Raw genomic sequence first — 27,729 nt, 5'->3', positions numbered from 1 at the left:
GTTTGGCTACCAATGGGACTGGGTAACTGGTGTTTATTGATTATATTAATGCTATTGATGATAGAAGCATCCAGATGAACTCTCTGCTCAGATTTAGCCAAATCCTGGAAAACTGATCGGACAGAGCTTCACAAATGGATAAAGTAAAGCTGTTGGTTATTTAAGATGTTCTTAAATAACCAAGTCAGTCAGCTGATCTAAACCCAACAGAGCATGCTTCTCACAAGCAAGCAGCAACTAATGGTGGCTGCTTTAAAGGCCTGGCAGAGCATTATTAGGGAATAATTACATGTGATGTACAAGGGTAAAAGGTGTGTTATTTCAATTGCTATCCAAGTATAAAAAACAATCCTTATATCCTTATATTAGTTTGTCCAAATTTTCCTGGAGCCGACCCAGTTAGAAGGTCAGATCAGACCCAACAGGCTTGACCATTACAGCTTTTAAACAGGAAGTTTACGTCACAAAAAAAGTGAGAGCTCTCCACTTTTGTATATTTATATCAATTTTAATAGCAACAAGACACATTAGTAAGACCAAAAGAAAAAAAGTTAAATGCTTGACCCTAAACCATGTTCTCAAGCCATTAAATGCTTTTGTAATCTACAAAATATAAGTTAGCCATGCATTACGAGTTATGATTTACAAGCAAATGATAGAAATGCAGTATAGTTCATTGAGCACACCCTGGACTTTGGTGTTTGATAAGGTTTCACAGTCTCAGCTCAGCTGTGGTAATAAAAGCTGATGTCCAGTATTTCAGGTACAAACTGAAATACTGGACTTACACTGTAACCTGGTTATGATATTGAGATGTTTCTCTTTATTTGGACTCCTCACATTTCTCTTGTCATCTTTGTTTAGATGTGAAACAAATATTTGCTCTGCTTTCAGGTATGTTTCTTTAATCTGAAATTGCTTGCAATATATTTTTTGTACATCCTGAGGAAATAAGGGGTATAACAGTGAGGGAGAGCGCTCATGACTCGTGTAACCTATGACAAATTGTGCAGTGTTTGCTGTAGTAGCTTTAAAATGTAGAAATAAGAGTAATATAAATAAAATGCACCAATAAACATGTCTCCTTGATATCTTCTTGTAATGAAACTGTCTTCACAGTACTGTTAGTCATCGTCTCGTCTTGTCCTGATGAGGAATTTAATAGTAATTCTGGTGAATGTGTTCCTGCTGACCTCAACTGTGATTTCAAAGAATTGTGGCAACGGCTCTGATGAGGAATTTTGTGGTATGTGGTCGTTCTACACAAGTTAGCCTGAAGCTCAAATTTATATTTTAGTGTCAGCTATTTAAAATTTCCCAGACATTACTGGAGAAATTGTGATGTCCTTGTCTCATGCACACGGCCAGTTTAACATGTGTTGAGTAACTCGTGCATCTGTTAAGATTTATAACTCTTTGACTACATCATGATCATTATTTTGTACCTGTTGCAGTCTGTAAGAAATGTAAACACAATTAAAGCACAAATAAACAAATATAAGCGATCATGTGTTCTACTTACTGTTCTACTTTGAAGTGACAGTTTTTCTTTTTACATGAGTAAATTTGTTCATTAATTTACAAACACAGGTTGTGAGATGCTATGTAAAAGCTTGACATCAGAACTTTTTCTTTGCACTTTTAGTTTGTAGCTTTCAATGATAAATCCATAATTTGATATATCATCTAAAAGGCTCATGCGACTTTGAGGATCACTCCTGTGGTTGGAAAGATGTTAGTCAGACCTCTTATTCCTGGAGAAGGCAGATGGCAAACATTACCTTAATACCTGGACAGGACCATACCACAGGAAGTTCATGGGGTGATTAGTATAACTTCCTCTCATATTGTTGATGGCACATTTTAAAGTGGATGCACAAACTACTGAGATCCATTTTTCATTTGATTATGAGATTTAGCCTGTTAACACTGGATTTTTTTTTCTGATTGCCACAGGTCATGTAATGCATATAGATGGTAAGGAAGGAGGTGGGATTTTTTCAGATGTTGATTTGGAATATTCTGTTGACCAGGGAGCTGCTCTGGGATGCCAGATTAGGTACTAAAAATGAATCATTAATATATGAGTCCCACAGCTGAGTTCCTGATTGATAGTGCATATCAGAATGCCCCGTGCCAGCAGTTATCTGTTTTTATGTAATCTGTCTGTTAATATGTTTCAGGTTTTGGTACCATATTTATGATCAAGAATCATCATCGCTCCCATCAAGATCAGCTCTTACAGTAAAAGTGATCAGAGACCACACTGAAACAGATTTACTGAAGATTTCTGGTGAAACAGATGGTTGGGAGAATGCCACAGCGTTAATTGGAAATCAGCCAGGAGGATACAAGGTTAGCAAAGCATCCTGTAGACTTTAACCTATACATAGAAAGTAACAGCAAACATTTAATTAAGGTTAATATCTTTTTAGTTCCTCCCTCATATTATATTGATCTTTATCTGATCTTTAACTGTTTCCTGTTCTTCTGGAACACCTCTGCATCTGGGGGAACAATAAAGCATTTCTTTCACTAAAAATGCAAAACCATAGCACTCAGCATTATGAAGATGCTTTAATACTAATTTTATGGCTATTTGTTCTGACGTATCGACCAAAGTAGTTGTCATTGTTAAAAAATATGCCTTTAATTCTTTTAATTTAGTAATCTAATCTATTCTTCTCATTTTGTCATGTATGGACCCAATAGACGTCTTTTGTACTTGTAAAAAATGTAAACAGTTTTTTTCAGCCATACTGGAACCTGTTTTAACCCAGTGGATGACATCAGGGTTTCAACCGTGTTTGCATGGCAAGATGAAAGTGTCATGTTTTCAGTAATGTCCTACTGTACTTAAAAGCAGCAGTGTACAAACACAGTACAGAGAGTTTAAGGAACCATTTCTTCATTTTTGACCCTCTGCAATCATAACTAAGAGATTCGGGGGGGGGGGGGGGGTCTTCAAAGAAATGCAGTAATCTTGTCTTATAAGGGTGAAAAAATACTTTCTAATCTTTGATTATGAATTTAATACTGACTTTTCAGAACAAATGAAGAGTAAAGGTCTTTTTCTTTTTGCAGCTACTGTTTTCATTCAGTCTTTCATTTTTGGAAAAACTGGATGTTATGTTGGATGATATCAACTTTGAATACTGTAAAGAGGGGGAAGTCCCAGCTGGAGGTACAGACAACCTTTCATGTGACTTTGAAAAGGATACCTGTGCATGGTACCATGACTACAGAGCCAGTCTCTTGTGGGAAAAGAGTAAAGGTGGATATGATCGCCCAACTGGGAATGGTGAGTAGCCTACTGAGCATTAACACATAGGTTTAATATTTTGGATCTTCCTGGGAGACATGGATTGAAATATTGTGATTAATAAATAATATTAAAGCCATCATGAAACTATATAGCAACACAGTTTAAGTAAACTATAAAACCATCCAGAGTACTACGCATGGCCTCTGATGTGTCTTTTAGGTCATGTGATCTTCTGTAGTATTAATAACGCAGTCATTATCTTAAATATCTGCTCACGTGTAAGATTTATGTATCATCTATTACAAATTGCAGTAAATTCAAGTGAGTGTATAACTTGACTTTTCCATCTCACTCATCACTTCAAAGTTTATGAGATTGCTCTGAGTGTATCTCCTGTTGTGTTTTGTTTTTCTTCTGCAGGCTACTACATGCTCATAGAAGCTAAACGAAACCTAAACATCTCATCGGCAGCCAGACTCATTAGCTTTCCTCAGCCTGCGGATCAAGTGCTTTGTGTGAGTTTCTGGTACCACATATTTGGCAACAGCATTGGTACGTGAACCGCTGTCCATAACTGCACTTGGAGGCAAATTTTATCTAAATGCACAGAGAGATAACAATATGTATTTTAATGAATTGAGATACATTAAATGTATTGCTGTTCTCTCATCATCAGGCTCACTCAAGTTTATTGCAAAGCATTCTGGTGAGCCAGAGACAGTTATGTGGATGAGAAGTGGCACCCAAGGAAACAAATGGCATTATGCTGATCTTACCTTCAACAGCGACAAACCAATACAGGTATAACTGATGTTTTTATAATTGCTATAGCTTGTTTGTTTGTCTGTTGGCAAAATCTTTTTCAAGAAATACTACTGGAAAAATATTTTGTGCAACAAAATCTGATGTATACCTGTTTTCCAGTTTATTATAGAAGCTGTTACGGGAGGTGAACAAGGGAGCATAGCCATTGATGACGTAGTGGTGTTCAGCGGCGAAAATGGTTCTTGTCCACCAGAGAGAGAGTGCACCTTCCAGGGCTCCCTTTGTGGTCTGCTGCCTCACCAATCTGCAAACTTCAGCTGGGACCGGATCACCGGAGAGTCCCAACCAGCCCTCTCTTCAGGCCCCAGAGTGGATCACACACTGGGGACAGATCAAGGTATGCAAATGTTTAGAATAACAATATACGGTTGATTTTCAAAACCACACATATATTAAATGTTTTGTGTTGTTGGAATAAAGCTCATTAGATCAATTGAAGTGAGATGATTCATCCTCTGGGGAGTATGAATGAATTACATTTTATCAAGGCCAAAGTCCACTTTATTGTCAGTATTTGTTGTTTCCTTTCCAATCTTGAAGTTTAAGGCAGGAATAGAGATGCAGTGCATGTGTTGTGTTTATTGGCACATGATACGTTTTCAGTAGAAATATTTGATCTTATTTGAAAGTACCTGCAATGTTTTTTTGAGGATGACGCATTGTCACACATGATATAGTTAGTGATTTAATAAACACGGTGCCTTTCCAAGCTAAGCAACCTGTGCACAAAGATAACTATGCATGTCCTCAAAATAAAGCAGAATGTATGATAACGCCACATATTTGTAGGTTATTACCTGAGCGCCCAGTTGTGGAGCCATCCTGTGGGGTCCAGAGGTGCAATGACGAGCGCGGTGCTCAAGCCTACCCCTTCAAAGGGGGAATGCCTAATGTTCTGGTACTACATGGAGGGAAATGGCGTGGGAGAGCTAAATGTGTATCTTCAAACCCTGAGCAGCCACAAAGATCCCCTCAAGCTCTGGACCAGAGCAGGTGATCAGGGGAAGCACTGGAGGCATGGAAGAGTGACACTTCTCAGTCCTCATAGCACATATCAGGTATGTACACATAAACACAATGTTTTTTGTTTTTTATGTCATTTTATACATTTTCTGTAGTTTAATAATATAATATAAAATATATACTGTTTTGAGTTTTTTTCCTCTGGCACAATATTGTTACACTTCATCTAATACTATATATATCTATAAAGATTGCCACTGTCAATTAGCTGATGTCAATAACTGATTAACAGATTTTTTTTAATTATGTTTTCTCCTGTATGGCTTTTTCCTTGTGTCTTTGTTTTTACCATTTTGATGCAATTTGTCAAGTAATTAAAAAAATAGACATTTTACATATTTCAAGGATAATGAAACACATACTTTCATCATTTTAGCAATTATACTTTAAAGGATGTCATGTAAAAGACAGAGCTATGACACGACATTTGTGCTTTTGAATTCGAGGTGATTTTTGAGGCAATAGTTGGGGATGAACCAAGCAGAGATATTGCCATTGACGACCTCATAGTCCTGAATGATGCATGTCCTCCGATGGGTAAGTAGCCACTGTAGATTTTAGATAACAAATCAATCGTAGTGTTTATTTGTTCGATTGATTTGATTTGATTACACTGTGTGTATCCAGCTGTATAATGTGTCTTTGTATTTCTTTGAAGGTTTTTGTGACTTTGAGAGGGACTTCTGTGGTTGGGTCAACAATCCTCCCCCAGAGTTTGGAGTTGAGTGGGATTGGCTCTCTAGCAAAAGTGATGGCTCAATGATTCCACCCAGAGACCACACCACAGAATCTGCTTTAGGTAAGTTACATGTCACACATGTACTTTAACTACAGGCTCACTTCAATATCACTGTTATAGCATTTGCTCTATAAGTGAAGATATCCTTCAACTTCTTAGGAAATGTCAGAAGATGCAACTTTTTAAAAAATAAATATGTTTTTCAGGCCACTTTGCATTTTTCGTGGCATCCAATTCTGATAAAGAAGAAATTGCCCAACTGGAGAGTGAATCAATGGCAGCTGTTGACCAAGCTTGTCTGGAGATGTGGCACTATGTTGAAACATGGCTATCAACTAGTGAGTACATTTTTTTTTTTACTTTATATTAATCTTATTTTATGAACAATTTGCAAATATGTGGTGTAAACAACATAAGGTCTGCTTTTCTGCAGTCAAACATGAATAGTTATCAACTTTACAATAACTTAAAGACAGAAACTACCAACATTAATGTCAGTCACACCATGTTAGTGTTAATTACACAGTGTAACAGTAATTTCATGCTAAGTTCAATGCCAGTCATGAAAAAACTCAATCCAGGTCTTAGTACGGTTGTCAACATTGACATTGTAAGTGGAAAATTTATTTCAACCTGTCAAGAGATCAGTGAATCTACTGTAGTAACATGTGTCCATTAAGGAAAAACGGGGATACAAAATAATAGCATCAATGTAACTACAACAGCCATAAATTGAAGTAGCAAAAGCATTTGTGTGCAAATTAGCATGCAGTTGAACCTTCACTTACATTCATTAAAAAACCCAAACAAAAGACTTATCATTAGTGGTGCTTTGTGTTAGAAAAATAAATTGCTGTCTCTTGTTTTTATTACCTTATTTCCTTGTCGTTGTGATCAATTCTCAGCCGTTATTTAAACCCCTAAATAAACTGTCATATGTTGATTATTGAGGCATGGATCCGATACAGACAAGTGAGGCAGAGCCATTTATTGAGGCTGAAGTTAAAGTCAAGAACAGCACACTGAAGTGGTTCAACCAACTCTAGAAAAAAAAAAAGAGAGGAAAGACTGTTTATACACATGAGGGGGGTGGAAATACCAAAGTAACAAGTCACAGCTGCAGATAGTCAAGACAGAAGGAGAGGGAGCAAACCCAAAACCAGGCACAAGAGTTAACTAATTAATAAAGTATAACCAGTAATGAATGTAGAGACAAAGAAATAACTCCTCTGTTAAGCATCGCCTCAACAGAAGCGATAGCACGGGAGAATGAAACAAAGGGAAACTAGTAAGGGAAATAATAAACTCCATGATTAAGAAACAAATAAAGGCTCCAAATACTAAAATAATAATAAAACTTTAAATAACTTATACATAAATAGTAAACATAACTAAGAACCAAACAGAGAACCTCTAATAACAAACATAGTATAAACAAAGAAATAACAGTTAATTATTCTCTTGATGACCCAGGGCCTTCAGCCATTACACTGACAGTGTTTGTCAATGAGCCTGCTGGACTGCGTGCTGTGTGGAATACAAGTGGATTTTCTAATAACAATTGGATCAGAGACAGGGTGGATTATAGCGCATCAGGCCCTCACCAGGTAAGAATTGCATCATTTTTTATGTTGATTTTCCCCTGAAAATATTGACCAATGATAAATCAGCGCAGAGTTTTAAACTTCTATTGTTCTTTATCGCAGATTATTTTACAAGCCAGGTGTCCCGCCTCAACAGATGACAGCTTTTCCCTGGATGACGTTCACATAATCAGGAACATGTCTTGTGATGACCTCATTCCAACCACTACACCATACCCAACCACCACCATGACCAGTGCTCCTGCCTCTGCCATGGACTGCACCTTTGAAGAAGGTAAAAGTGCGAAATATACCAGAATTTTAGCAGAAATAGCTTCATTTGTTAATAGTATGCTACAAAAAGAAATGCCATTCAAGTTCTTATGATTACTGGCATTAGAGCTTACAAATCATGGTCATGATAATGAAAATGTTAGACATAAAATTACCTTTAAGAGCTTTTTCCACAACTAAAAGCTCATAATCATTGCCATTGTGTTTTTCTTTTAATCATCAGTGACTTTGAAATATATGGACACAACTTAGCTCAATGAACAATACAGAAATATAAATGAATTTACAATATTTGTTGGTATTATTGGTATCCCATCTCCTTTATGCCCAGTTCAAAACACCAGGCTTCATAACACGACTTTGCTTAGTATGCATTGGCTACATCCATCACTATATATGATCTATAACATATATAGTTATATAACTATAAAATATTATAGATATGAATGTGTAACCAGTCCTACATGCATTTTTCTCAATTTAAGTATGTCAATTTTTTCTTTCCTGCTCATGTACTTATATAGTGTTTTAATACTCTCTTGTAAAAACAGGTCTGTGTAACTGGGTCCAGGAGGTCAATCATGATTTGAACTGGACTCTCAGTATTGGACTTCCAGTTGAGCGACCATGGGATGGACCTCAGTATGATCATACTGTTGGGAATAATGAAGGTATTCATTATTGACACTAATATAAGCACAGAAGCAGTGCATTTATAACAGAAGTCTAGTGACACACCTTAGCTGAAAAATAATAATAATAATAGATTGCATTTATATAGGGAGTCCTCAAAGCGCTTTACAATACCACTATTCATTCACTCTCACATTCACACACTGGTGGAGGCAAGCTTCAGTTGTAGCCATCGGCCCCTCTGGCCATCACCAGTAGGCGGTAGGTGAAGTGTCTTGCCCAAGGACACAATGACCGAGACTGTGCGAGCCGGGGCTCGAACCGGCAACCTTCCGATTACAAGACGAACACCCAACTCTAGAGTCACGATGAACAACTTTGATACCCAATTATCATTTGTCTTGTTTTTCTAGAGAAAGTCTTTCTTTCTTCTTCTTCTTTTCTTCCTTCAACTCACTCTGTCCTTACCATCCTCATCTGTCACATCAACCTTCTGCATGTCATTCTTCACTACATCACTACTTCTCTTTCTGTTATTCTCCTGTTTAGAAGCTCCATATTCAACACCATTCGGTCAATATATCCACTATCCCTGTTCTGCAAATGTCCAAATCATGTCAGCCTTGCCTCTCTAGGTTTTTCTCCAAGCTGATCAACCTGAGCCGTCCATCTGATGTACATATTTCTAATCTCGTGTATCACTCCCAGTGAAAATCTTGGTACCTTCAACTCAGCCTCCTGTCTTCTTGTCAGTTCCACCATCTCAAACCATACATGATTACATCATACATCTCACAACCAACTTGTAAAGGTTTCCTTTCTCTCTTGTTGGTATGCTTCTGTCACCTCTGACACCCATCTCCATCCACTCCACCCTGCCTATACAGTATTCTCCTGTTTTCACAACAGTCTGGCCTTTTATTCTCATCTTCATCCATTTTCCCCTCTCTATCAAGGTTTCTTTCTACTTATTAATGGATTTGGATCTAAGGATGGTGAAAAAGCAGTCATCTCTGTTCCTGTTATTACTCGTGCATCACCAATCTGTGTTGATTTCTGGTATCACATGCTCGGGCCTTCAGTGTCAAACCTGGATCTGCTGGTTCAAACAGTATGTAACCCTTTTAACACAACTGAACCTTCAGTTTCAGGCTGTGCTTTATATCATCTTCAAATTTCTTCACATTCCTTTACATAATTTTTTCTAGCAATCATCTGAACTCTTAGTTTGGACTCGTTGGGGAACGCAGAATCCAGAGTGGATGAATGCCAAAGTAACCCTCAGCATGAATGACATAGTACAGGTAAACCTCACCATGCCATCAAAATGTCAGTCAATTTTCAAGTTATTTTTTAGCTTCTGACTCTGAATAGAAATGTCTCTAATTCAGAAACATTTAATGTAGCACTTTGGCAGCATTAAACTTTGCATCATCCTTAATTCACAGATTGTGTTTAGTGGTCAAAGAGACACCAGCAGTCAAGGATTCATTGCTATTGATGATGTTAAAGTTAGAGAGGGGGCCTGCAGTAATCACGGTATGTAAACATTAACTCAGTACTCCCAGTTATCATCAAATAATAGCAAATCAATATCAAATAAATAAATAAAATAAAACTTTGCAACCTTTTTGTTTTAAACACCATTTAGATGCGTGTGGGTTTGACTCGGACTTGTGTGGCTTTGAGAATGATGTGAGTCATTTGGGTCGCTGGATTCGCAGAAAAGGAACAAAGCATCATGTGGATCACACATATGGAACTGAGAATGGTGAGTGCTGAACTGTGGCACAGTGTCCCTGCACAATGCGGGATTAACAGAGCTGAGCAGTCATGGTCTCACTCCAACAGGACAATATTTATGCTGTAACTATAATGGTAATATATTGTAAGTCCTAAGTTTGTCCCTTGATATCAACTTGTGGATCAGAGCTCTACAATAATAAGTCACAATAAAAATGCGACTCATCATCTTGTAAAATGATTAGAAAAAATGACAAGAAGGAATTTGTTGTATAATGTAACACATTGTTTTAATGTGAAAATACTGCATAGTTTTATTACTCAATCCAATCATCTGTATTTGATGTGTTATATCTAATATTTCATACAACTCTATTTTAAAAAAGGATTCTGTTACTTAACAGGCCTGCTGGATTATCGAGGTGTAGGCTCTTCTTTTAGCTAATCCTCTGCAGTGCTTGACACCTTTTAGATGGCAGCTAAAGATACAGACAATATAATACAATACAATATTTTACCACTGAAGCAGGAATGTTATAAATTGCCATAAGCTGATTTTCACAATCAGTCATACGAGTTCAACAAATTCTCTGAAAGTAGCAGCAATGCTCTCTGCCTCAGATTTTAGTCATCATTTCTCAGAAATGTCCCAGTCAACAGTCGTCTTTGCATTTTTGTCAAAAAACAAATTTTGTTTTTATAGGTTTCTACATGATGGTAACATCAAATTCTACACAGGATGAGATCGCTGAGCTGTTCACACCAGATTTACCTTCAGCTAAAGAAATGTGTGTGCGCTTCTGGTGAGTTCAAAGATCCATCACAGATTTACAATTGGAGGTTGAAGACTGGTGCACATATTACTGTACATTTAATGTAAATGTACTATTTTTAGGTACTGGTTACCCACAGACTCATCTAGCAACCTCGCTATCCATATAAGACAAAGCGCAGAAGTTGGTGATGTCCTCTGGCAGCAGACTGGAGGGCTCTCTACAGGGTGGGAGGTGGCAGAGGTCACGGTGTCATCACCTACAAAATTCAATGTAAAAGCATTTCTTTTCTTTTCTGACAATCAGACAGTCTTATTCTTACAGTATGTTTCATTTTGTATTTTTCTTTATCTTCTGTGGTAATTCTACCTAAAACAGCTGTGTTGCTTGATCAGGTGGTGTTTAAGGCTGTTCATGTGCATGGCACGAATACCACAGTGAAAATTGATGACTTTTCTGTGAGGGACGGAGCCTGTAGTCCTCCGGGTAGCTGTGACTTTGAGTCTGGACAATGCACCTGGGTCAATATCCTCCAAGAAGACGGACATGACTGGGTGCTGGCCAGAGGAGGCTTCCACGGTCCACCTACAGACCATACCACACAGAGCCCGGAGGGTACGGCCTTAAACAAGGATTACTGAGTCAAGGTTTTAGCCACAAAAATGTGATATACAGGGGGAAAAAACTAGATAAGCCAACAGTTCTCTTTGATACATTTGGATAAAGATTCTTACATGTTGGGTTGATTTTCCATCGTCTTGCAAGACTTGCTACAAGACTTACGAGGGTTTATATGACCTCCATTGCATTTTAGTCTGATGATATCAGCTTTTTGAGCTTTTTAGGGAGATTTGTGTGCACATTTTGCATATTATATTTGGGCATATTGAATAAAACAATCAAGAAACCACTCTTGGTTTAGAAAGTATTCATTTTGGTTCAAATTCTAGTGGCTGACAGCTCAGTTTTTCATCGATATCCGCATTGGCATAGACAGTATTCAGACTTATTTAAAATACATTTAAATCCTTAAAACTGCACTGACCAACATTTTTTATTTGCTTACATATTTTATGTATAATATTAAAGTGGTGACTCTTGGGATTCCCATCAGCTCTGCACTACTTAAATGTCTTCTAGCTGACACTAGTGTTACGGTTTAGGCTCAGCCTTACTGCTCTTATCTGCTTTACAAATAGCTAAAGCTAAACACTCAGAAAGTCAACCAATGGTGTGGATTTCAGTTCCCAGAGAACATTTTGTCTTTGTTTGAAGTTTCAAAATGTGACAGATGGTGTGAATCATCTGAAACTTAGTTAATTATAATCAAAAACTGCTGATGTTGCAACCTGATGATGTTGCAACCTGATCTATGTGAACTGAAGTTAATGTTTAACTGACATAACATAGTTACTTGAAACATACTTCTCTTTTTTTATGCCTGACTTATGTCCTGTTGCTGACCTAACCTCCTCCCTGACTACATGTAATGTTTCTAAATTCTAGATGTTCTCTATTTATAAATATCTAAACCTTAACAACTGCATTAATATCATTAGAAAATAATATGTTTAATCTTTTAACATTTATCCTGGAGTACCCCAAGTTTGAATTATTAAAACAACAAAAGGCAGCAGCATTAAATATTAACTGTATTTATTTATTGTGTGAATTTTGTTTTTTTTTTTTGCATGGAGGTCGGTTCCTGTTGAGCTCGTCACCAAACCAAAGTCACAGCAGTGTTGCACAGGTAGTGTCTGAATGGATCCAACTTAAAGACACCACATCCTGTCTCACTTTATGGTACCACATGGACAACAGGTCAGCAAAAAAAAAATCAGGTTGCACTTTATCCTGTTTATCTTGTGTAGTTTCCTCACTGACTTCCTCAAGAAGTGTGCACAAATGTCATGTATTTGTGAATCACCTGCTTTACTTTGTGCAAGACTGAGAATATTCTGTGGCAGAGTTCAGTTTGTTCCAAATAGAGTTGCACTACCAACAGTGAAACCAGCAGCCTTTTAACCCTGTAGCAGAAAGATGCCATTATTAGTTTTGGAAATGAAAAATGTACATTTCTTGTTTTTAACAAGAATCTCTCTTTTTTTCTCTCTCTCAACTAAAACAATTTTCCTGTTGTCCATCAGCGACTCCGGGACTTTGCAGGTGTTCATACGTTCAGGGCCGTCAGACGAGGATCTGATGTTCCACAGTAACAGCAGTGAGAGCCGCTGGGGCAAGTTCTCTCAGTCTGTAGAGACGTCCAAACCTTTCCAGGTATCCCAAACAGATTTAGCTGTTACATTAGAACCCAGGAATATTATATACATATTTACATGCTCTCTCAAAAACAGCTGCTGATCGAGGCAGAGACTAGCAGAGGATTCATTGCCATTGATGACATTGGTCTCACACCAGGCCTCTGTCAAGGTACTGCTATTCTTTTTTTTGTTGTTGCATTCCCTTTTTTCTTAGTAAAGCAAGTTACAGAAAATATTTTGTTTTCTTTTTGACATAGTTAATGAAACAAATTTAGGGTTTGCGGGTTGCTCGTTTGAGAATGGCACATGTAACTGGGAGGACATCAGTGTTGGCCAGTGTCGGTGGATGAGAGGAAGGAACATTACTGGGAATACAGGACCACCCGTGGACCACACTCTGGGCAATAATCTTGGCAAGGCCAAATACACACACTAAAGATATAATAATACATTTACACCAAGTGTCAAATCAAACTGTCTCAGATTACTTTGCCTAAACCTGGACTCTTCTTACAATCTCAGCTGGCTTTTGTCTTTTTGTACAATTTGTACAGTCTTAGCAACACTTGTATTTATGCAGTTTCACACTGAGATAAGTGTAGACAATCAGCAGTTTTAAGTAGGTTCTGATCTGACACATTCAGGTTGGTACATGGCAGTGGAACCTATCCGGGGTGATCAAATGAGCCCTGCTACCCTCCAGAGTCCCTTCATGAAACAGGCTAGCACCACCTGCATACTGCACTTCTTCTACAACATGTATGGAGACGGTATGTTTATAGGATCTATGTCTTCAGCAAATAAATAAATAAATAAATAAATAAATAAATAAATAAATAATACAATTCAAAAAAATTATTCCAACCTTTGCAACAATCAATCAATCAACAGATGCAGAAGAGCTGAACGTGCTACTGAAGGAGGGATCCAGGACCACCAGGCTGTGGTGGTTATCTGGTAACCACGGAGATTCATGGCAACACGGTGAAGTAACGATTGGCAGAATACCTCAGGACTTCACCATCCTGTTTGAGGCCTCCAGGACCTTCGAAATGCCCGGATACATCGCTATTGATGATGTGGACTTCACCAACTGCAGCCTGCCTGGTAGGCTACCTGCTCAGCCTGTGTGCTCTGATGTCCTCTTTACTATTTTGTCCCTTTTGAACTTTTATTTTTTATCTTTTTAAAAATTATTATTAGAGCCACAGCCTCAGTGTCCTGAGGGTGTGTTCACATGCAACAACAGCGTGTGTGTGGACACCAACCATGTGTGTGACTTCAGCGATGATTGTGGGGACTGGTCTGATGAAAAGAACTGTGGTGAGAAAAGAAAAATGCTCTGTGGTAGATTTTGTACTTGGAAACTGAATTTTTTCCTGTTTTAATTACATTTATTTTTTTTAATTATTCACTTCTTTCTTTATCTGCTAATTACGTAGAGCTACAAGGTGTGTTGGAGCGCTGCAGCTTTGAAGACGGTCTGTGTTCCTGGGCAGCAAGTGATGTGGACACACCCGGAGCTGAGTGGACAGATCACAAAGGAGAGGACGCCTGGCCCCACCACGGACCTCACAGGGACCACACACAAAATTCTGATGCAGGTCTGCGAGTTAAAGTCTGAATTATCTTTGCTTTGAATCAGTAATGCTGTGATTTATTTTATTGTTTAATCCCCTCTTATCCAAACAGGTCACTACATTATACCTGGAACTCACCTGACTGCAAGTGGCGAGACAGCAGAGATTCTGTCCAAAACTTTATTGCCCAGCTTTAATTGCACTGTGAGTTTACTGTATGTAAATTAAAGTGTTGTTTACAGGAAAACACCACCTTGTGTTTTTTAGGGCACTGACAAGTCATGTCACAAAGCTACATAAAAGCTAAAAGAAAATCACCAAAATGTCAAATGGGGAGAAAAAGCAGGCAGTTAATAAGCTCTTAATATGCTGCAGTGGTTTCATTAATACAGATAATAGTAATAGCTGATGGGGACAAAATCTTGACAGATTGACAAACTGCAGGAGATAATAATAATAACCTTTGATGTATTTAATAGCATCTATTTGAAGCACTTATGGGGCACAGTGCAAATAAAAACTGCTGAACACTTCTGTAATTATACTACAGTAATAACAATGCTTATCTACACATATTTTTATTACCTTTCTGATACTTATCTTGAGTAATTGCAGTAAAGTATTAACTACTCCAGCAGGTTGCTGAGTCTACAAGAATTCTTTAGCAAACACCATCCTGTTGTCAGCCCGTTCTTTTTATGCTCACGGTACTGTTGCAATACTTTCAGGTGAGATTCTTCTACTTCAGCCTGAATGATGCTTCAGGCCGACTAACTGCACAGTCCAGGACTCTACGGTCCGGTAGTGACGACAGAGTTTTATGGACCAGGGAAGCATCACAAAGCTACAGCTGGCAGAGAGCCGAGGTTACGTTGTCCTCCGCAGCCAGCAGCAAGGTTAGTGAGGACACAAGCAGTTAATTGAATGGCAGCCACTGCCTCATGTGTATAAATGCTGTTAGACATCAACTTAAATAATAGGCTTAAATCCCTGAAGCTTACAGACATTATTGAAATTATAAGACCAAAAAGACTGTTGAGGCCTTTGCATAAAAGTGAAAGTATCTGTAGATGAATGAATACTTCTTATATGTACAATATAATTATGTGTTGTATCAGAGCTGCTCCCTAGCAGAATAATAGCTAAAAGGCCACAGTCTAATCTCTGTTTTATCCTCAGATTGCCTTTAGGTATGAGCTCGGCGGCGGTCCCAGAGGTCTGGTTGCACTGGACGATGTATCTTTCTCCAGGGATTGTGTATTTGACCCCGACAACAGCGAGCTACCTGACCTGTCGTCGACCTCTGCTCCACCATCAACCTCTAACACACCCACTTCTCCACACTTGACCTCTACTGCACCAATAAACCCCTGTCAGGTAAGCTGCAGAATCTGACTTTATTTATGTGATAGCAAACTTAGAAAACGTAAATTATAAACAAGTCTAAATACACAGTGGGTATTTGTCTCTTTTTTTTTCCTGATGCAGGATAATGAGTTTTTTTGCTGGCAGTCACCGGGAAAAGTGTGTATTCTGGCTACCTTACAATGTGACTATCATCTAGACTGCCCGCAGGGGGAAGACGAAGCCGGCTGTGGTGAGAGCTGCATATTGTATTCAGTGTTTCTAGCAAGAAGTTTGTCTTGAAAGTGTTATTATCAAAGTTGTGGCAAAAAAAACTATTGAGAAAAGGCCATCTAATCACTGTTTTTCCTGAATGTGGCTAGTTGGAGAGGTCATTTAAAACAGTAACGCTGCCATAAAATACACTTCTGTAGTCCTCTAAATGCTAATGTAACCTACTGCGACAATCCTTAAAAAAATTCCTCCTTTGCAATGGTTAAAATGGTTTATTCATCCCATTTTAAAGCCTGCATGTTGTGGTGCTGCTGAATTTCATTATGAGTAGTGTTTTTACATTTTGACAGTAAATATGGTAGAGTAAATATTACCAAACAGTATTATGAAATTTCACTCTTACTTACAGTGTTTATCCACTGTATAAAGATAGTTTTATTCTCAGGCTTTTTTTATGCCAAATATTCATTTTTTTAAGCCGTGCTGTATAAAAAAGAAGCACTGGAATAGTTGGGAAAGTTTTCATAAGCGTAAGAAATCAGATACAGATGGACTCTGCATAGAAATGAGTTGCACAGTTATCCCCAAACAGGTCATGTGCAATTTCAGCGCCAATGAAAGAAGAAATTTAAGTCCTCGCACACTTATGCAGTGTTGTGATTTGTAAGCCTTGATGACAATTTTAGTGCTTTGACATAACCCTAAATAGGCTGTTTGTGCTAGAAAACCCTCCAATGTGGTTGAATTATAACAATTCTGCAAAGAAGAGTGGGTCAAACTTCCTCCACAGCAATGTGAACGATTCGTTATCGCAAACGCTTCGCTGCCAAGGGTGGTGACTTACAGTTATTAGGTTTAAGGGGTGAGTACTTTTCATATATGGGAGACTAGTAGGTTTGCATAGCTTTTATTCCCTTAATAAATGAAATCATCAAAACTGCCTTTTGAACTCAGGAAGGGGGCAAAATGCTTTCACAGCACTGTAATTGCCACCAAAACCTCTTGTATGCCTTTAACAGGAGAAAACTGGATCAGTTATGCGCTTCTTTCTTTTGAGGCTTGTGTTTGGGCCCAGCACCTGTTTTTTCTTTGGCCGTGATGACCATGAATATTGTGACTGTTTTATCAGCAGAAATTCCTTTGACTGACGCACCTGCATACAACACAAAATCTTTTAAAAGCAGTTTACTTCTTGATTTGAACCCTTCAGGTCCGTGCACATTTGAGAATGATCAGTGCCGATGGACTGATGTTAGCGATGGACAGAGCAAGTGGCAGAGGCAGCGAGCCAGTAACAACACTGAGCCACCCACTGATCACACTGCAGACACAGGTGGCTGTTATTGAGTAGTTCGTTGATGTTATTGTCATAGCTTCACTTCACAGCGTGTTTAATCACCAGGTGTCTGTTATTCTCAGGCTACTACATGAGAGTTAATTTCAGTAAGGGGTCTACACAGAGTGAAGCTCAACTCGAGAGTCCCCCGCTGTCTCCTTCGTCCCCCTACTGCCAGATTCGGTAAGCAGTGATGCGCAGACAAATGATCGCGTCGAATCTGTTTATTTTGATGGATATATTTGATGGATATGTCCGTGTATGAATTGCTCAATGCTTCAAAGCTCCCCTCCCCTCTTTCTACCATGCAAGTGTCTTCCCAATCCAACGCTCTCTCTGCTTCTTCCTTCCTTCTTTCCTACACACAGGTTTCACTTCCACATCAGTGCAGAGAGCGCTGGGTCACTCAGAGTGCTTATGCAGCAAGCTGGAGGGAGTGAAGCAATCTTGTGGTCACGTAGTCACAGCACCGTCTCTCATTGGAGCCCGGAGCATCTGCCTCTCGGCCTGCACCAGCAGCCTTATAAGGTGTTTGATTTTGCCTCCTCTCAACAATGAAAAATGTACACGGGAAGCAATGAGAACAAATGAGTTTCATATAATAATAAATAATAAATACTAATCATTAAAAAGTGCCTGACCATTTTTTGTCACCAGGTTTTGTTCAGTGGCGTGAATAATGCAGCTGCTTCTCATGTTGTTGCTGTGGATGATATCTCTTTCCTAAACTGTGAAAAATCCTACCAACCTCCAGGTAAATAAAGTTAATTCAAAGTGACTGTTAGTGAATATATGACATGAGAGGTAGGGGAATGAGTGTGGTGCATGTATCATTTTATATCCATTTTTGTGCCATGTTCAGACTTCCCGGATTATTTTTGTTTTCCTTCCCTTCTCAGCTCTGGCATCCTTTGGCTGTTCTTTTGAAGATGGCCTGTGTGCTTGGGTTCAGGGGGCTGAGGATCAGCTGGACTGGCTTAGCGGGGCAGGTCCCACTCAAACCTCTAACACCGGGCCTGCAGGAGACCACACAAGCAGCAAAGGTCCTTTTACCTCATGCTAAACTTTCATTATGCTAGTCACAATATTGTTGCATATTTATGCAAGTGCCAGATGCCTTGTGTCCTTCAAGGCTGGCCTTTGTAACCTTTGCTGAGCATCAGCCACTATAACCACAAGTGACCATTAATGCAAATTGACTGTTGACATGATAACAAGTAGACCTGAGTGAACAGGACAGACTGAGTAATGTCCATCACAAAATGGCAGAATGCACATAAAAGACAAATCCTGTAAGACTAACTGCAAGATGGTGCATCTTAATTCCACAGTTAAAGCTTAAAATTGATTAACTGGGCAGTTTTCATAAATTGTTATAAATATTAGCTTAGTTTTTGGGACTATATAACCAAAAAGAAATAGTATTGTATTGCTTGAAGCAGTGGCATGATTACATAAAATTATAGTCTTACAAAATGTCTATTTCTTTTTACTTTTAGCATTTCTCAAATTTTGGTTTCTAAAATTCTCTCTTTAAACTTTTTATGACTCAGTGTGAGACAGTGTGAAAGTGGAGCATCACTCCTCACACGCCACATATGCAAGCTTAGGACATAAGTTGCAAATTTATTTTTTATTAAAAGGTTGAGACCTTGAAGTTGTCTTGTTTTTGTTTCACAGGGAAATACCTTTATATTGAGAGTTCCTCACCGAGCATAAAGGGTGATTCAGCCCAGCTGAAGTCTTCACTGCTTCCACCTGCTGGTGAAAAAGGATACTGTTTTTCATTTTGGTACCACATGTTTGGAGCCACTGTGGGTTCCCTCAAGATGTTCCTGCAAACATCTGATCCCTTAGAGAAAACTCTGGTAAAAATATGCATAAAATTAGTCATTTTCTCAATTTGTTTTATCCAGTGAACGCCAAAAAATATGGCAGAGGCCTTAAAAAGGCCACTTAGGTTTTTTTTTTTTTCTTTTTGTTAGTCATGCCGTTTTAGTCTGGACACGTTACTTCCCTTTACTGCAGGAAAAAAAGGGGAAAAAAACGTCTGTGTGGCCGATTGAGAAATATTTGCGGCTGTTTCCACTGTGTTTTTCTCTGTGTTATTATACTTTTCACATTCTTGTGAAATGCTGATTGCAAAATCACATTAATGCATGGCATAATGAATGCAAGATGCACACTTTCAGTGCATAACACTGTGTTGCAAAAATCCTCCTCACATCCTTATTGGGATGAGTGAATCAACATCCTGTCTTTCCTGTAGGTGTGGCAAAAATCAGGAAACCAAGGAGATGAGTGGCTGCAGGTTCAGAGCCATGTGAACGTGCAGAAAGTCCACCAGGTTGTTCTGGAGGCAGCAGTGGGGGGAGAGGCTGGAGACATAGCCATCGATGACATCTCCTTGAGTCCTGGAGCATGTCCTGTTTCTGGTAATGGAGCTGAAAATGATAAAAATTCCAAGCAACCACATTAATGTCTGTTATTTGCTATTTTTGCTACACATGTTAAGTAATTCTAATGTTCCTTTTCAGTTTACTAGCTGTATAGATCAAATAAAATGCTAAGTGGGGGTGTAATAGTCATTTTGCAAGTATTCATTTCAAAAATGATGCAATAAGCGTATAAAAACATACCAGGTACTTCACGTGGGCATTTCAAGTTGCCCTGCCTCACACTCTCCTCTCCCCTATACCAAAACAAGCCCTCCAAAATTTGTGAGGAAACTGCCAAATTTCTATTTCGTCCTCTGTCAGCTGCATCTCTCTCTGATGTTTCAAACTTCCATCATCCCAACATCCACCCCTTGGCTCCAAAGAGATGTTTACTGAAGTTTAGACTCCAATTTCATTCATTTGCTCTATTAGATTTCAAACAGAAGCTCTCTGACCAAAATACATAATAGTTTAGCAGCTCACTGAAACTGCAGCAGAACTAGTCTTATCCAATGCACAGGGAGCACATATAGCTAACAAGCAGACAGTAATGTAATTAACTGCAACTGATATTACAGTGTTAATCGAAAACTATCATGTCTAATGTCCTCAGATTAAGTTAAAATGTAATAATGTTGTACAGATTTGTGTGACTTTGAGGATGGGAGCTGTAACTGGGAGCAGCAAGCAGCCGGTGATTCTGAGTGGATCAGACATCAGGGATATACTCACAACCCTTACACAGGACCGGAGAGCGACCACACCACCAGCACACCTACGGGTCACTACTTCTACCTGCCTTCATCCTCTACTGACCGAGCTGGCCAGAAAGCTGCAATGTTTTCACCTCTGTACCCAGCAGGTGAGAGACTCAGCAGTATTTTTATATAATGCAGACAGGGGCCTGCGTTCAAACAGGGCCAAAACAGTTCAGGGGATTCAGATGTGGTTTTTCTTGTCCTTCAGACAAAGGATCTTGCGTGCAGCTGTGGTACCACATGTATGGCAAAGGAATGGGGACACTAAATGTTTACCAGCAAAGTGAAGATGGGAAGGAAGCTCTGATTTTCTCTCAGACAGGAGACCAGGGCCTTCTGTGGAGGTTTGCTCAGGCTTCTCTTCTGCCTCGGCTTCATCCTTACAGAGTGAGTCACAAAGATCCATCCAAACTAGTGAACAGAGCAATTTAAGTCATCATTATTTAGTCCAGTGAGAAAATTAGTTTTGTGTATTCAGTACGTACAGAAGCAGAGGGCAGCGCTCCAGCTGTAAACCAGTGCCTTGATCAGAGGCACAAAAACAGTTACATAAATAAACGTGTGAACAAATAGATGCACAGACAACAACAAAAAAGCAGTACAGTGTCTAAATACATTTTTAATTTTTCACACTCAAATTTTGGCATTTCAGGGGGAAATTATTTTTTCAACAGCTTTGCCTACTGGTAAAAACAACTTATCTTCAGTAATTGAATTATTTTAAAAAGTAATAAATAGTTAAATGAGCTTCACCTTATTCTAATATAAAACATAATTAATGATTTTCTGTTAATTCAGTAATTATAAAATATTAGTACATTTTAATACAGGTTTAACCCTGCTGTGGGTCATTATGTCCCCATAATCAGTATTATTACTCACCACTGAGGTTGTTCTTTTTTTTTGATGACACTGTACTTTCACTTCCACTACATTGTGGTATTGTTACACAAGTAAACTCTGGGAGTGGTTTTTTTTTTCATTACTACAACTGTATATATTTGTAAGCCATTTCCTTTATGTTGTTTTGATATGCTGCTTAATTTGACTGTGTTTGAACAAGATCTGTAAATATTCAAAATAATAAGAGGTGTTATATTTTCATTTAATCGTTGTGTTGTGTAGAAAAAAGTCTGTTGTTTTTGTAAAATGGAGTTGAAACCCATGCACTAGTTGTTCTCAGAAAACAGTAAAGTGTTTCCTGGTAATAATGTGGTGAATTAGAGTAATCTACAAAAAAACAGAAGACCAATACTTCAAAACCTGATCACATAACACTGCATAAACACATATTACTGTGAGAGTTTATTTTCTTGGGCAAACACAAATTGTAGCACATTAATTGGTAACAGTACTTTGAGTGTACAACAATGCAGTGTCACGGAAATGATACAAAAATATAAAATAACACTAAAATAACTCTTCCACTAAGATTTTTTAAAATCTGGTGTACATGCTTTGTGTCTCAGATTGTGGTGGAAGGTGTGAAGGCTGGCCCTACACAGGAGGGGGACATGGCTATTGATGATGTACAGCTGACTGATGATCAGTGTCTTCCTCGTGGATTATGTGACTTTGAGGACACGATGTGTAGCTGGAGCAACCTGGGTGAAGGAGTCGACCAGGGAGACTGGCTCCGTGGCAGTGGTGGTTCCCCAAACCCACATACAGGACCCAGTGTGGATCACACTACTAATTCCACACAAGGTAGTAACTATACCGGATAGAGACAAAAAGTGGACTTTACAGATGCATGAAAAACACAATTGCCATGAGTTCAGTTATACAGCATGAGTGACTCAAGCAGCATTCATAAAGAATCATTGTGGGAATAAAGCACTTTACAATTATTGGCTCGTGAGAAATAACAAATGAGCACTGACTGTTTGAACTTTCATGCATGAAACACTTGGCTCAGTGCCTAATGCAGAAGCAAGCTGTAAACCAGACGACAAAACTGTTAGCAGGAGGTCACTTTTTACACAAGCAGCAAATATAGAGCTAAGTTTATTCAATGTTTGCATTAACCTGATGTTCTTGAATCTAACATTCACTTTTATTTTACGTCTCTTTTGGGTCTCCCCTGGTCTTGAAGGAACCTGGAGGAGTTCTTAGTTGCCTGAGTCTATGATAGTCTCCAGATATATAAATAGATTAATTAGATTAATTCTAAATAGAATATAAATATTGATTGTAGCAGTTTTAATTACCAATAAGGTTCCGCATAGAGACAGAATTGATTATATAGAATAATTTGTCATCGGTAGACTGTGTACAAATACATAAACCTTATTATATGTACAATTGGAAAAAAGGTATCAGTTTACCAGATTTGTAGTCAGCAAGTCCACCATGTCCAACACTATGGCCTAAAGGAAGTATACCATTTGATAAGATAAGATAAGATAAGATAAGATAAGATAAGATAAGATAAGATAAGATAAGATAAGAAGAACTTTATTTATCCTGAGGGAAATTCTTTTGTTGTTCATTATTTTGATATGCATGCTTGTTTGAAATCACAGTTTTTTATGACACTGGCTGCTATTGTTAATGTGAATGTGCTTGCTGTGTTTCCATCAGGTCACTATGTTTACGTGGACAGTTTTGTGGGTGAGTGGGGAGTCTCATCCTTCCTGGTCAGTGATGTTTTACAGCCCTCCACACGAGGGCACTGTCTCACATTCTGGTACCACATGTATGGAAACCATGTTGGGACTCTCCGTGTCTATATAAATAACAGGTAAATACTTCTGTCTGAAGATCATCAATATTAAACAATATTATTATACTAATGAAATTTTCTGCATTACATAAAATAAATGGGTGTCATCCTGTCTTGCAGGAAAATGCAGGCTGGTGGTGATGAAGTAGGCCTATTGAAGTGGACTGAAACAGGAAACAAGGGAGAAAAGTGGCAGATGGCAAATGTGTCTGTCACACATGATGAAGCATTCTGGGTATTACTGAGCTTGTGATAAGTTTCATGTGGAGAAATACAAAATATAAAAGTGAAAAATGAAATGTTGATTTTATATTGCAGCAGATTACATTATAGACTACTTACCATTACAGAGAAATGATTCACAGGTGGACACAAGTAACACATTTGGAACAAAAACTCTTATGATTGCTTTTTGATAAAGCCCATTAGCCAATTTTCATGATGACTGTCAACAAAGGCAGGAGTTGACTTTAGAAGTCTAAAATTACTCCATTTTAAAATATATATACATATAATAATAATAGGGGTATGGGTTGTACAGTGGTTACCCACTTTGTACCTATGGACGTAAACAAACCCAGGTCCTGGTGACTCAGGATTTAAACTATGTGCTTTTCAGATGTGGATCCCCGGGTCCCACATCATATGAAAATGTTTCTGTTAAAAAAAAAAAAGGCTTTGAGTGCTAGGTGAGAGTAATTGCTATATAAATTACTGCTGCATTATCACTACATTTGATTTATTTGTTTTAACACTTACAGTTGTAATATTATATTCTTATGGTATATATTTAAAATTATGACTTATTCAGTTTCATCTTATTCAGCGTCACGACGTGGACGTGTGTATTGCACTGCTTTTGTCGTTATCATACGATGAACATTTGATGACCTGATTGCTCCTCGTGTTTTAACTTTGCTCTTTGATGCGTAACAGTTCTTCTCAGTTGGTTCTTTATAATATTTAATGATAATTTTACTTATGGATGGACAAAATGTTAATGTCAGTTATGCAGAGAAGGTCTGACAAGGATTTTTATGCAAACCTCAGCATTAACAAAACACTGAAATATTAACCTAACAGCAGCACTTAAGAGATTATGTATTTGAATGGGTTTACTGAGGATTTATATAATTTGTGGCTGAGTATTTCACTTTCTCTCAAAGCCTTCATTGTCTGGGGATTGTGACAGATGTCAGGAGCAAACGTTTGAATTTATAGGCGATGGCATACATGCTGTAAATGCACTTGTATTTATGGGCTTTAAGACTTTATTTACATTTAAATTACAGATTGTTTGTCATTACAGCAGTTCTTTTGTTAAACCTGCGACTCACCGACTTCATTCATGGAATTAAGCACTCATATACACCCATACAGTGATATACAAATCCCTTTAATTTAAGCAGTCTGGATCATAATTTTGTTTTTGCTGGAAGTAATTTTATTCTTCTTATGTGATTTGTACACAGTTGTGTGAGCTCAGAGGTGGGCAGCAGTATATATTTGACAGTTACATTGCCTCGCTACAGTCTGCTTCATGTTTTTTTTAGATATATATGTAACCTTTAAACTTCTCTCTCTTTCCTTCACCACAGTTTGTGTTTGTGTATCAGCGAGGCAGGACGGCAGGTGGGGACGTTGCTCTTGATGATATCACCATCGTCCCAGGCAGCTGCTACACAGAGCCTCCCATTGATCACTCTGACAATAAGGGTAACTATAGGCCACCGGAGGATACTTCATAAATACGTCTTACTATGTTTTTCATAGAAAACTAGAAGAAAATAATTTCTTGTACTGTGGAAAAATGCTTTTCTTATGTAAAAAACGACAAATTATTTGTGGGTTTACATATTATCCCCAGTGACCATAGCAAAACACCTACTTGCATTAATATTTGGGGCAGACTGTCTCTTTTTTTTTTCTTTTGCATTTTATAGCACAGACTGCCAAGCAAGGTTTACTCCCAATTGTTTAGTATTTACTCCCAATACTTTAAATGGGTCACGAATATTTATCATTTGATTTTGGCAGCTTGAAGTTAATTTTTAAAACAAATCAAACAGGACTAAACACTGAAAATCGATTCATGTAATAGTTATATATGTCTAGGTTGTTTACCTCCACAGGACAGTGTGTATTTGACTAAACAATGACCAGACAGTGCTGCTCATTTATGTGCTTTTATCTGCCTTCACTGATAAGAAGAACATCTTTGAATATTGTCAGCTTCGTCTTTCAGAAAGTGAAATATTGGAAAAACAGTCATCTGTTTGAATGTGCATTCATCATGGTTCTCTTTGTGTGCAGGTATGATTGTCGGCCTTGCAGTTGGGCTAATTGTTCTTGCTGGGATCATCATCTTCATCGTCCTTGTTATGCTGAACCAAAATCATAATAAAATGTAAATTTAACAACAGTGATTAGGGATTCAACATCAGGTGCACATTAATGGTGATTGCTCGTTTTTGATGTTCAATAACATTTGTACTTTGTGGTCAGGAACCAGCAGCTATTTGTGAACGATGACGATGCGATTAACCAGAACTCAGTGTTTGACCTGTATGACTGCAGAATAGATGTAAGTAAACATGATGTGGTAACAGGAATCCTGTTTTTTTTTTTTATCAGATTATTTAAATATGTTTCTTTTCAGGGCACGCAACATGGCACTGAATCTGACTTCTCCTTCTTTAACAAGATTTATGATCCATCGCCGCAAGCAAGGGAGGCCACCACTTCATTGACTGACGCTTAGGCCAGATGTTTTTCTGTCAAAGTAAATAAAATAAGTAAAATCGAAAGGATTTTTCTCTTTATTGAATAGATGTTAATTTCATGAAATCAAGTAAATTACGTTAGAATGTGCATGTGGGACTTTTCTCAGGAGAGAACATTATCAGTAATTCCTTAAGTGTAGGATGCATCCCCCTGGTGGGCTCTGAAGATACTGCAGGTTAGCATAACAATCTTTTGCCTTTTAAATTATTCACATAAAAAAAAAAAAAAACAACACTAAAAGAAGACAGCCATTGTATTTAAAAATGAGGCATTACTCTTAATTTTCTGAACCATTTTCCCATCTTTAGCATTCACTTGTAACAGGAAAAACTAAAACAGGGGAAATGGCTATCAGGTGCAAGAAGTAAAGCTGCTGCCAGCAAGTCGCCACTAAATCAAAGTGAATTAGTGAAAAATACATTGAAGGAAATACTCTAGCTTCTGCTTGTATGATGAGGTAAAACCTTTGCAAAAACGTATAGTATTCTTATTTTAGGAAACTATACATTTTCCTGTCATTGTGTAATAGAGGGCACTTTTTCTATAAAGGATCTTATGATGTCCAAAAGCAGCAGCTTCTTTCAAGTCTTTTTTATTAGACAAAGGTTTCAGTGCAATGTATAATACAAAGCACTTTCAGAATTTTTACATTCTAGTTCTCTCCTCGACCATTAAACAACAACAAAAAAAAAAAAACACACACAACCAAACATAAAACAAACAAACAAAAATCAGGAACAATAGTCGTGGGCCTTTCAAAAAAAAGTCCAGAAAAGGGGACCACAGTTTATAACATTTGTTTTTTGGCCCACAAGAGATTCAGGGTAGCGGCTCAGTTTCTGACCACATTACTGAGGTTTACTACAGTGTCAAGCTAATATACAGTGGTGCAGCGGTCTCCATTCCACATGTTTTCTATGGTTATATTAGCATCAAAATACACTTGAAGTGCTTGAAGTGCTACATGTAAAAGGTTTTCCTTATGGAGGATGCATATTTTCAAGAATGATGTTTGGTCCTGAGTTCACCCACTTTAACAACTGTGTCCGTCCTGATTGTCCATGGGAAATATTCAATTACCGTGGCTCCGTGGCTCAGGGGGTTGGGAAGCGTATCTGTAACCGGAAGATCGCCGGTTCGATCCCCGGGCTCTCTGTCCTGGTCGTTGTGTCCTTGGGCAAGACACTTTACCCTACCGCCTACTGGTGTTGGCCAGAGGGGCCAATGGCGCGATATGGCAGCCTCGCTTCTGTCAGTCTGCCCCAGGGCAGCTGTGGCTACAACCGTAGCTTGCCTCCACCAGTGTGTGAATGTGAGAGTGAATGAATAATGGCATTGTAAAGCGCTTTGGGTGCCTTGAAAAGCGCTATATAAATCCAACCCATTATTAT

At 38.2% G+C, this 27,729-nt stretch overlaps 2 protein-coding genes across 2 annotated transcripts; both read left to right on the top strand.

The window, feature by feature from the left end:
- Positions 1 to 747: 747 nt before the first annotated feature.
- Positions 748 to 13,692, top strand: LOC146497519 (MAM and LDL-receptor class A domain-containing protein 2-like). The gene is given in 29 exon segments (XM_085140419.1): positions 748 to 763; positions 865 to 894; positions 1,120 to 1,210; positions 1,212 to 1,246; positions 1,694 to 1,822; positions 1,957 to 2,059; positions 2,184 to 2,355; positions 3,085 to 3,301; positions 3,686 to 3,817; positions 3,942 to 4,066; positions 4,190 to 4,427; positions 4,880 to 5,148; positions 5,560 to 5,650; positions 5,772 to 5,912; positions 6,059 to 6,190; positions 7,326 to 7,459; positions 7,559 to 7,730; positions 8,281 to 8,400; positions 9,319 to 9,473; positions 9,571 to 9,666; positions 9,811 to 9,901; positions 10,014 to 10,133; positions 10,809 to 10,908; positions 11,001 to 11,151; positions 11,274 to 11,493; positions 12,576 to 12,699; positions 13,026 to 13,155; positions 13,233 to 13,308; positions 13,397 to 13,692. Coding segments are annotated over 29 exon segments (3,789 nt in total). The 3' UTR covers positions 13,576 to 13,692.
- A 38-nt stretch (positions 13,693 to 13,730) lies between these two features.
- LOC146497518 (apical endosomal glycoprotein-like) lies at positions 13,731 to 27,688 on the top strand. The gene is made up of 24 exons (XM_085141602.1): positions 13,731 to 13,909; positions 14,031 to 14,246; positions 14,343 to 14,462; positions 14,582 to 14,743; positions 14,832 to 14,923; positions 15,448 to 15,615; positions 15,899 to 16,096; positions 16,208 to 16,316; positions 17,508 to 17,630; positions 17,717 to 17,816; positions 18,002 to 18,161; positions 18,291 to 18,387; positions 18,533 to 18,676; positions 19,314 to 19,501; positions 19,903 to 20,068; positions 20,715 to 20,933; positions 21,038 to 21,216; positions 22,299 to 22,536; positions 23,413 to 23,572; positions 23,675 to 23,789; positions 25,153 to 25,270; positions 25,868 to 25,961; positions 26,060 to 26,138; positions 26,214 to 27,688. Exons 1-24 carry the CDS (start codon positions 13,792 to 13,794, stop codon positions 26,313 to 26,315), a joined length of 3,465 nt encoding a protein of 1,154 aa, XP_084997728.1. The 5' UTR covers positions 13,731 to 13,791; the 3' UTR covers positions 26,316 to 27,688.
- The last annotated feature ends 41 nt before the right edge of the window (positions 27,689 to 27,729 follow it).

The sequence above is a fragment of the Neolamprologus multifasciatus genome, chromosome 18 (genome assembly GCF_963576455.1).
Source record: "Neolamprologus multifasciatus chromosome 18, fNeoMul1.2, whole genome shotgun sequence".
NCBI classification, from domain to species: Eukaryota; Metazoa; Chordata; class Actinopteri; order Cichliformes; family Cichlidae; genus Neolamprologus; species Neolamprologus multifasciatus.
Note: the sequence above shows the minus strand (reverse complement) of the source record. Positions and strands in the feature narration are given on the sequence as shown.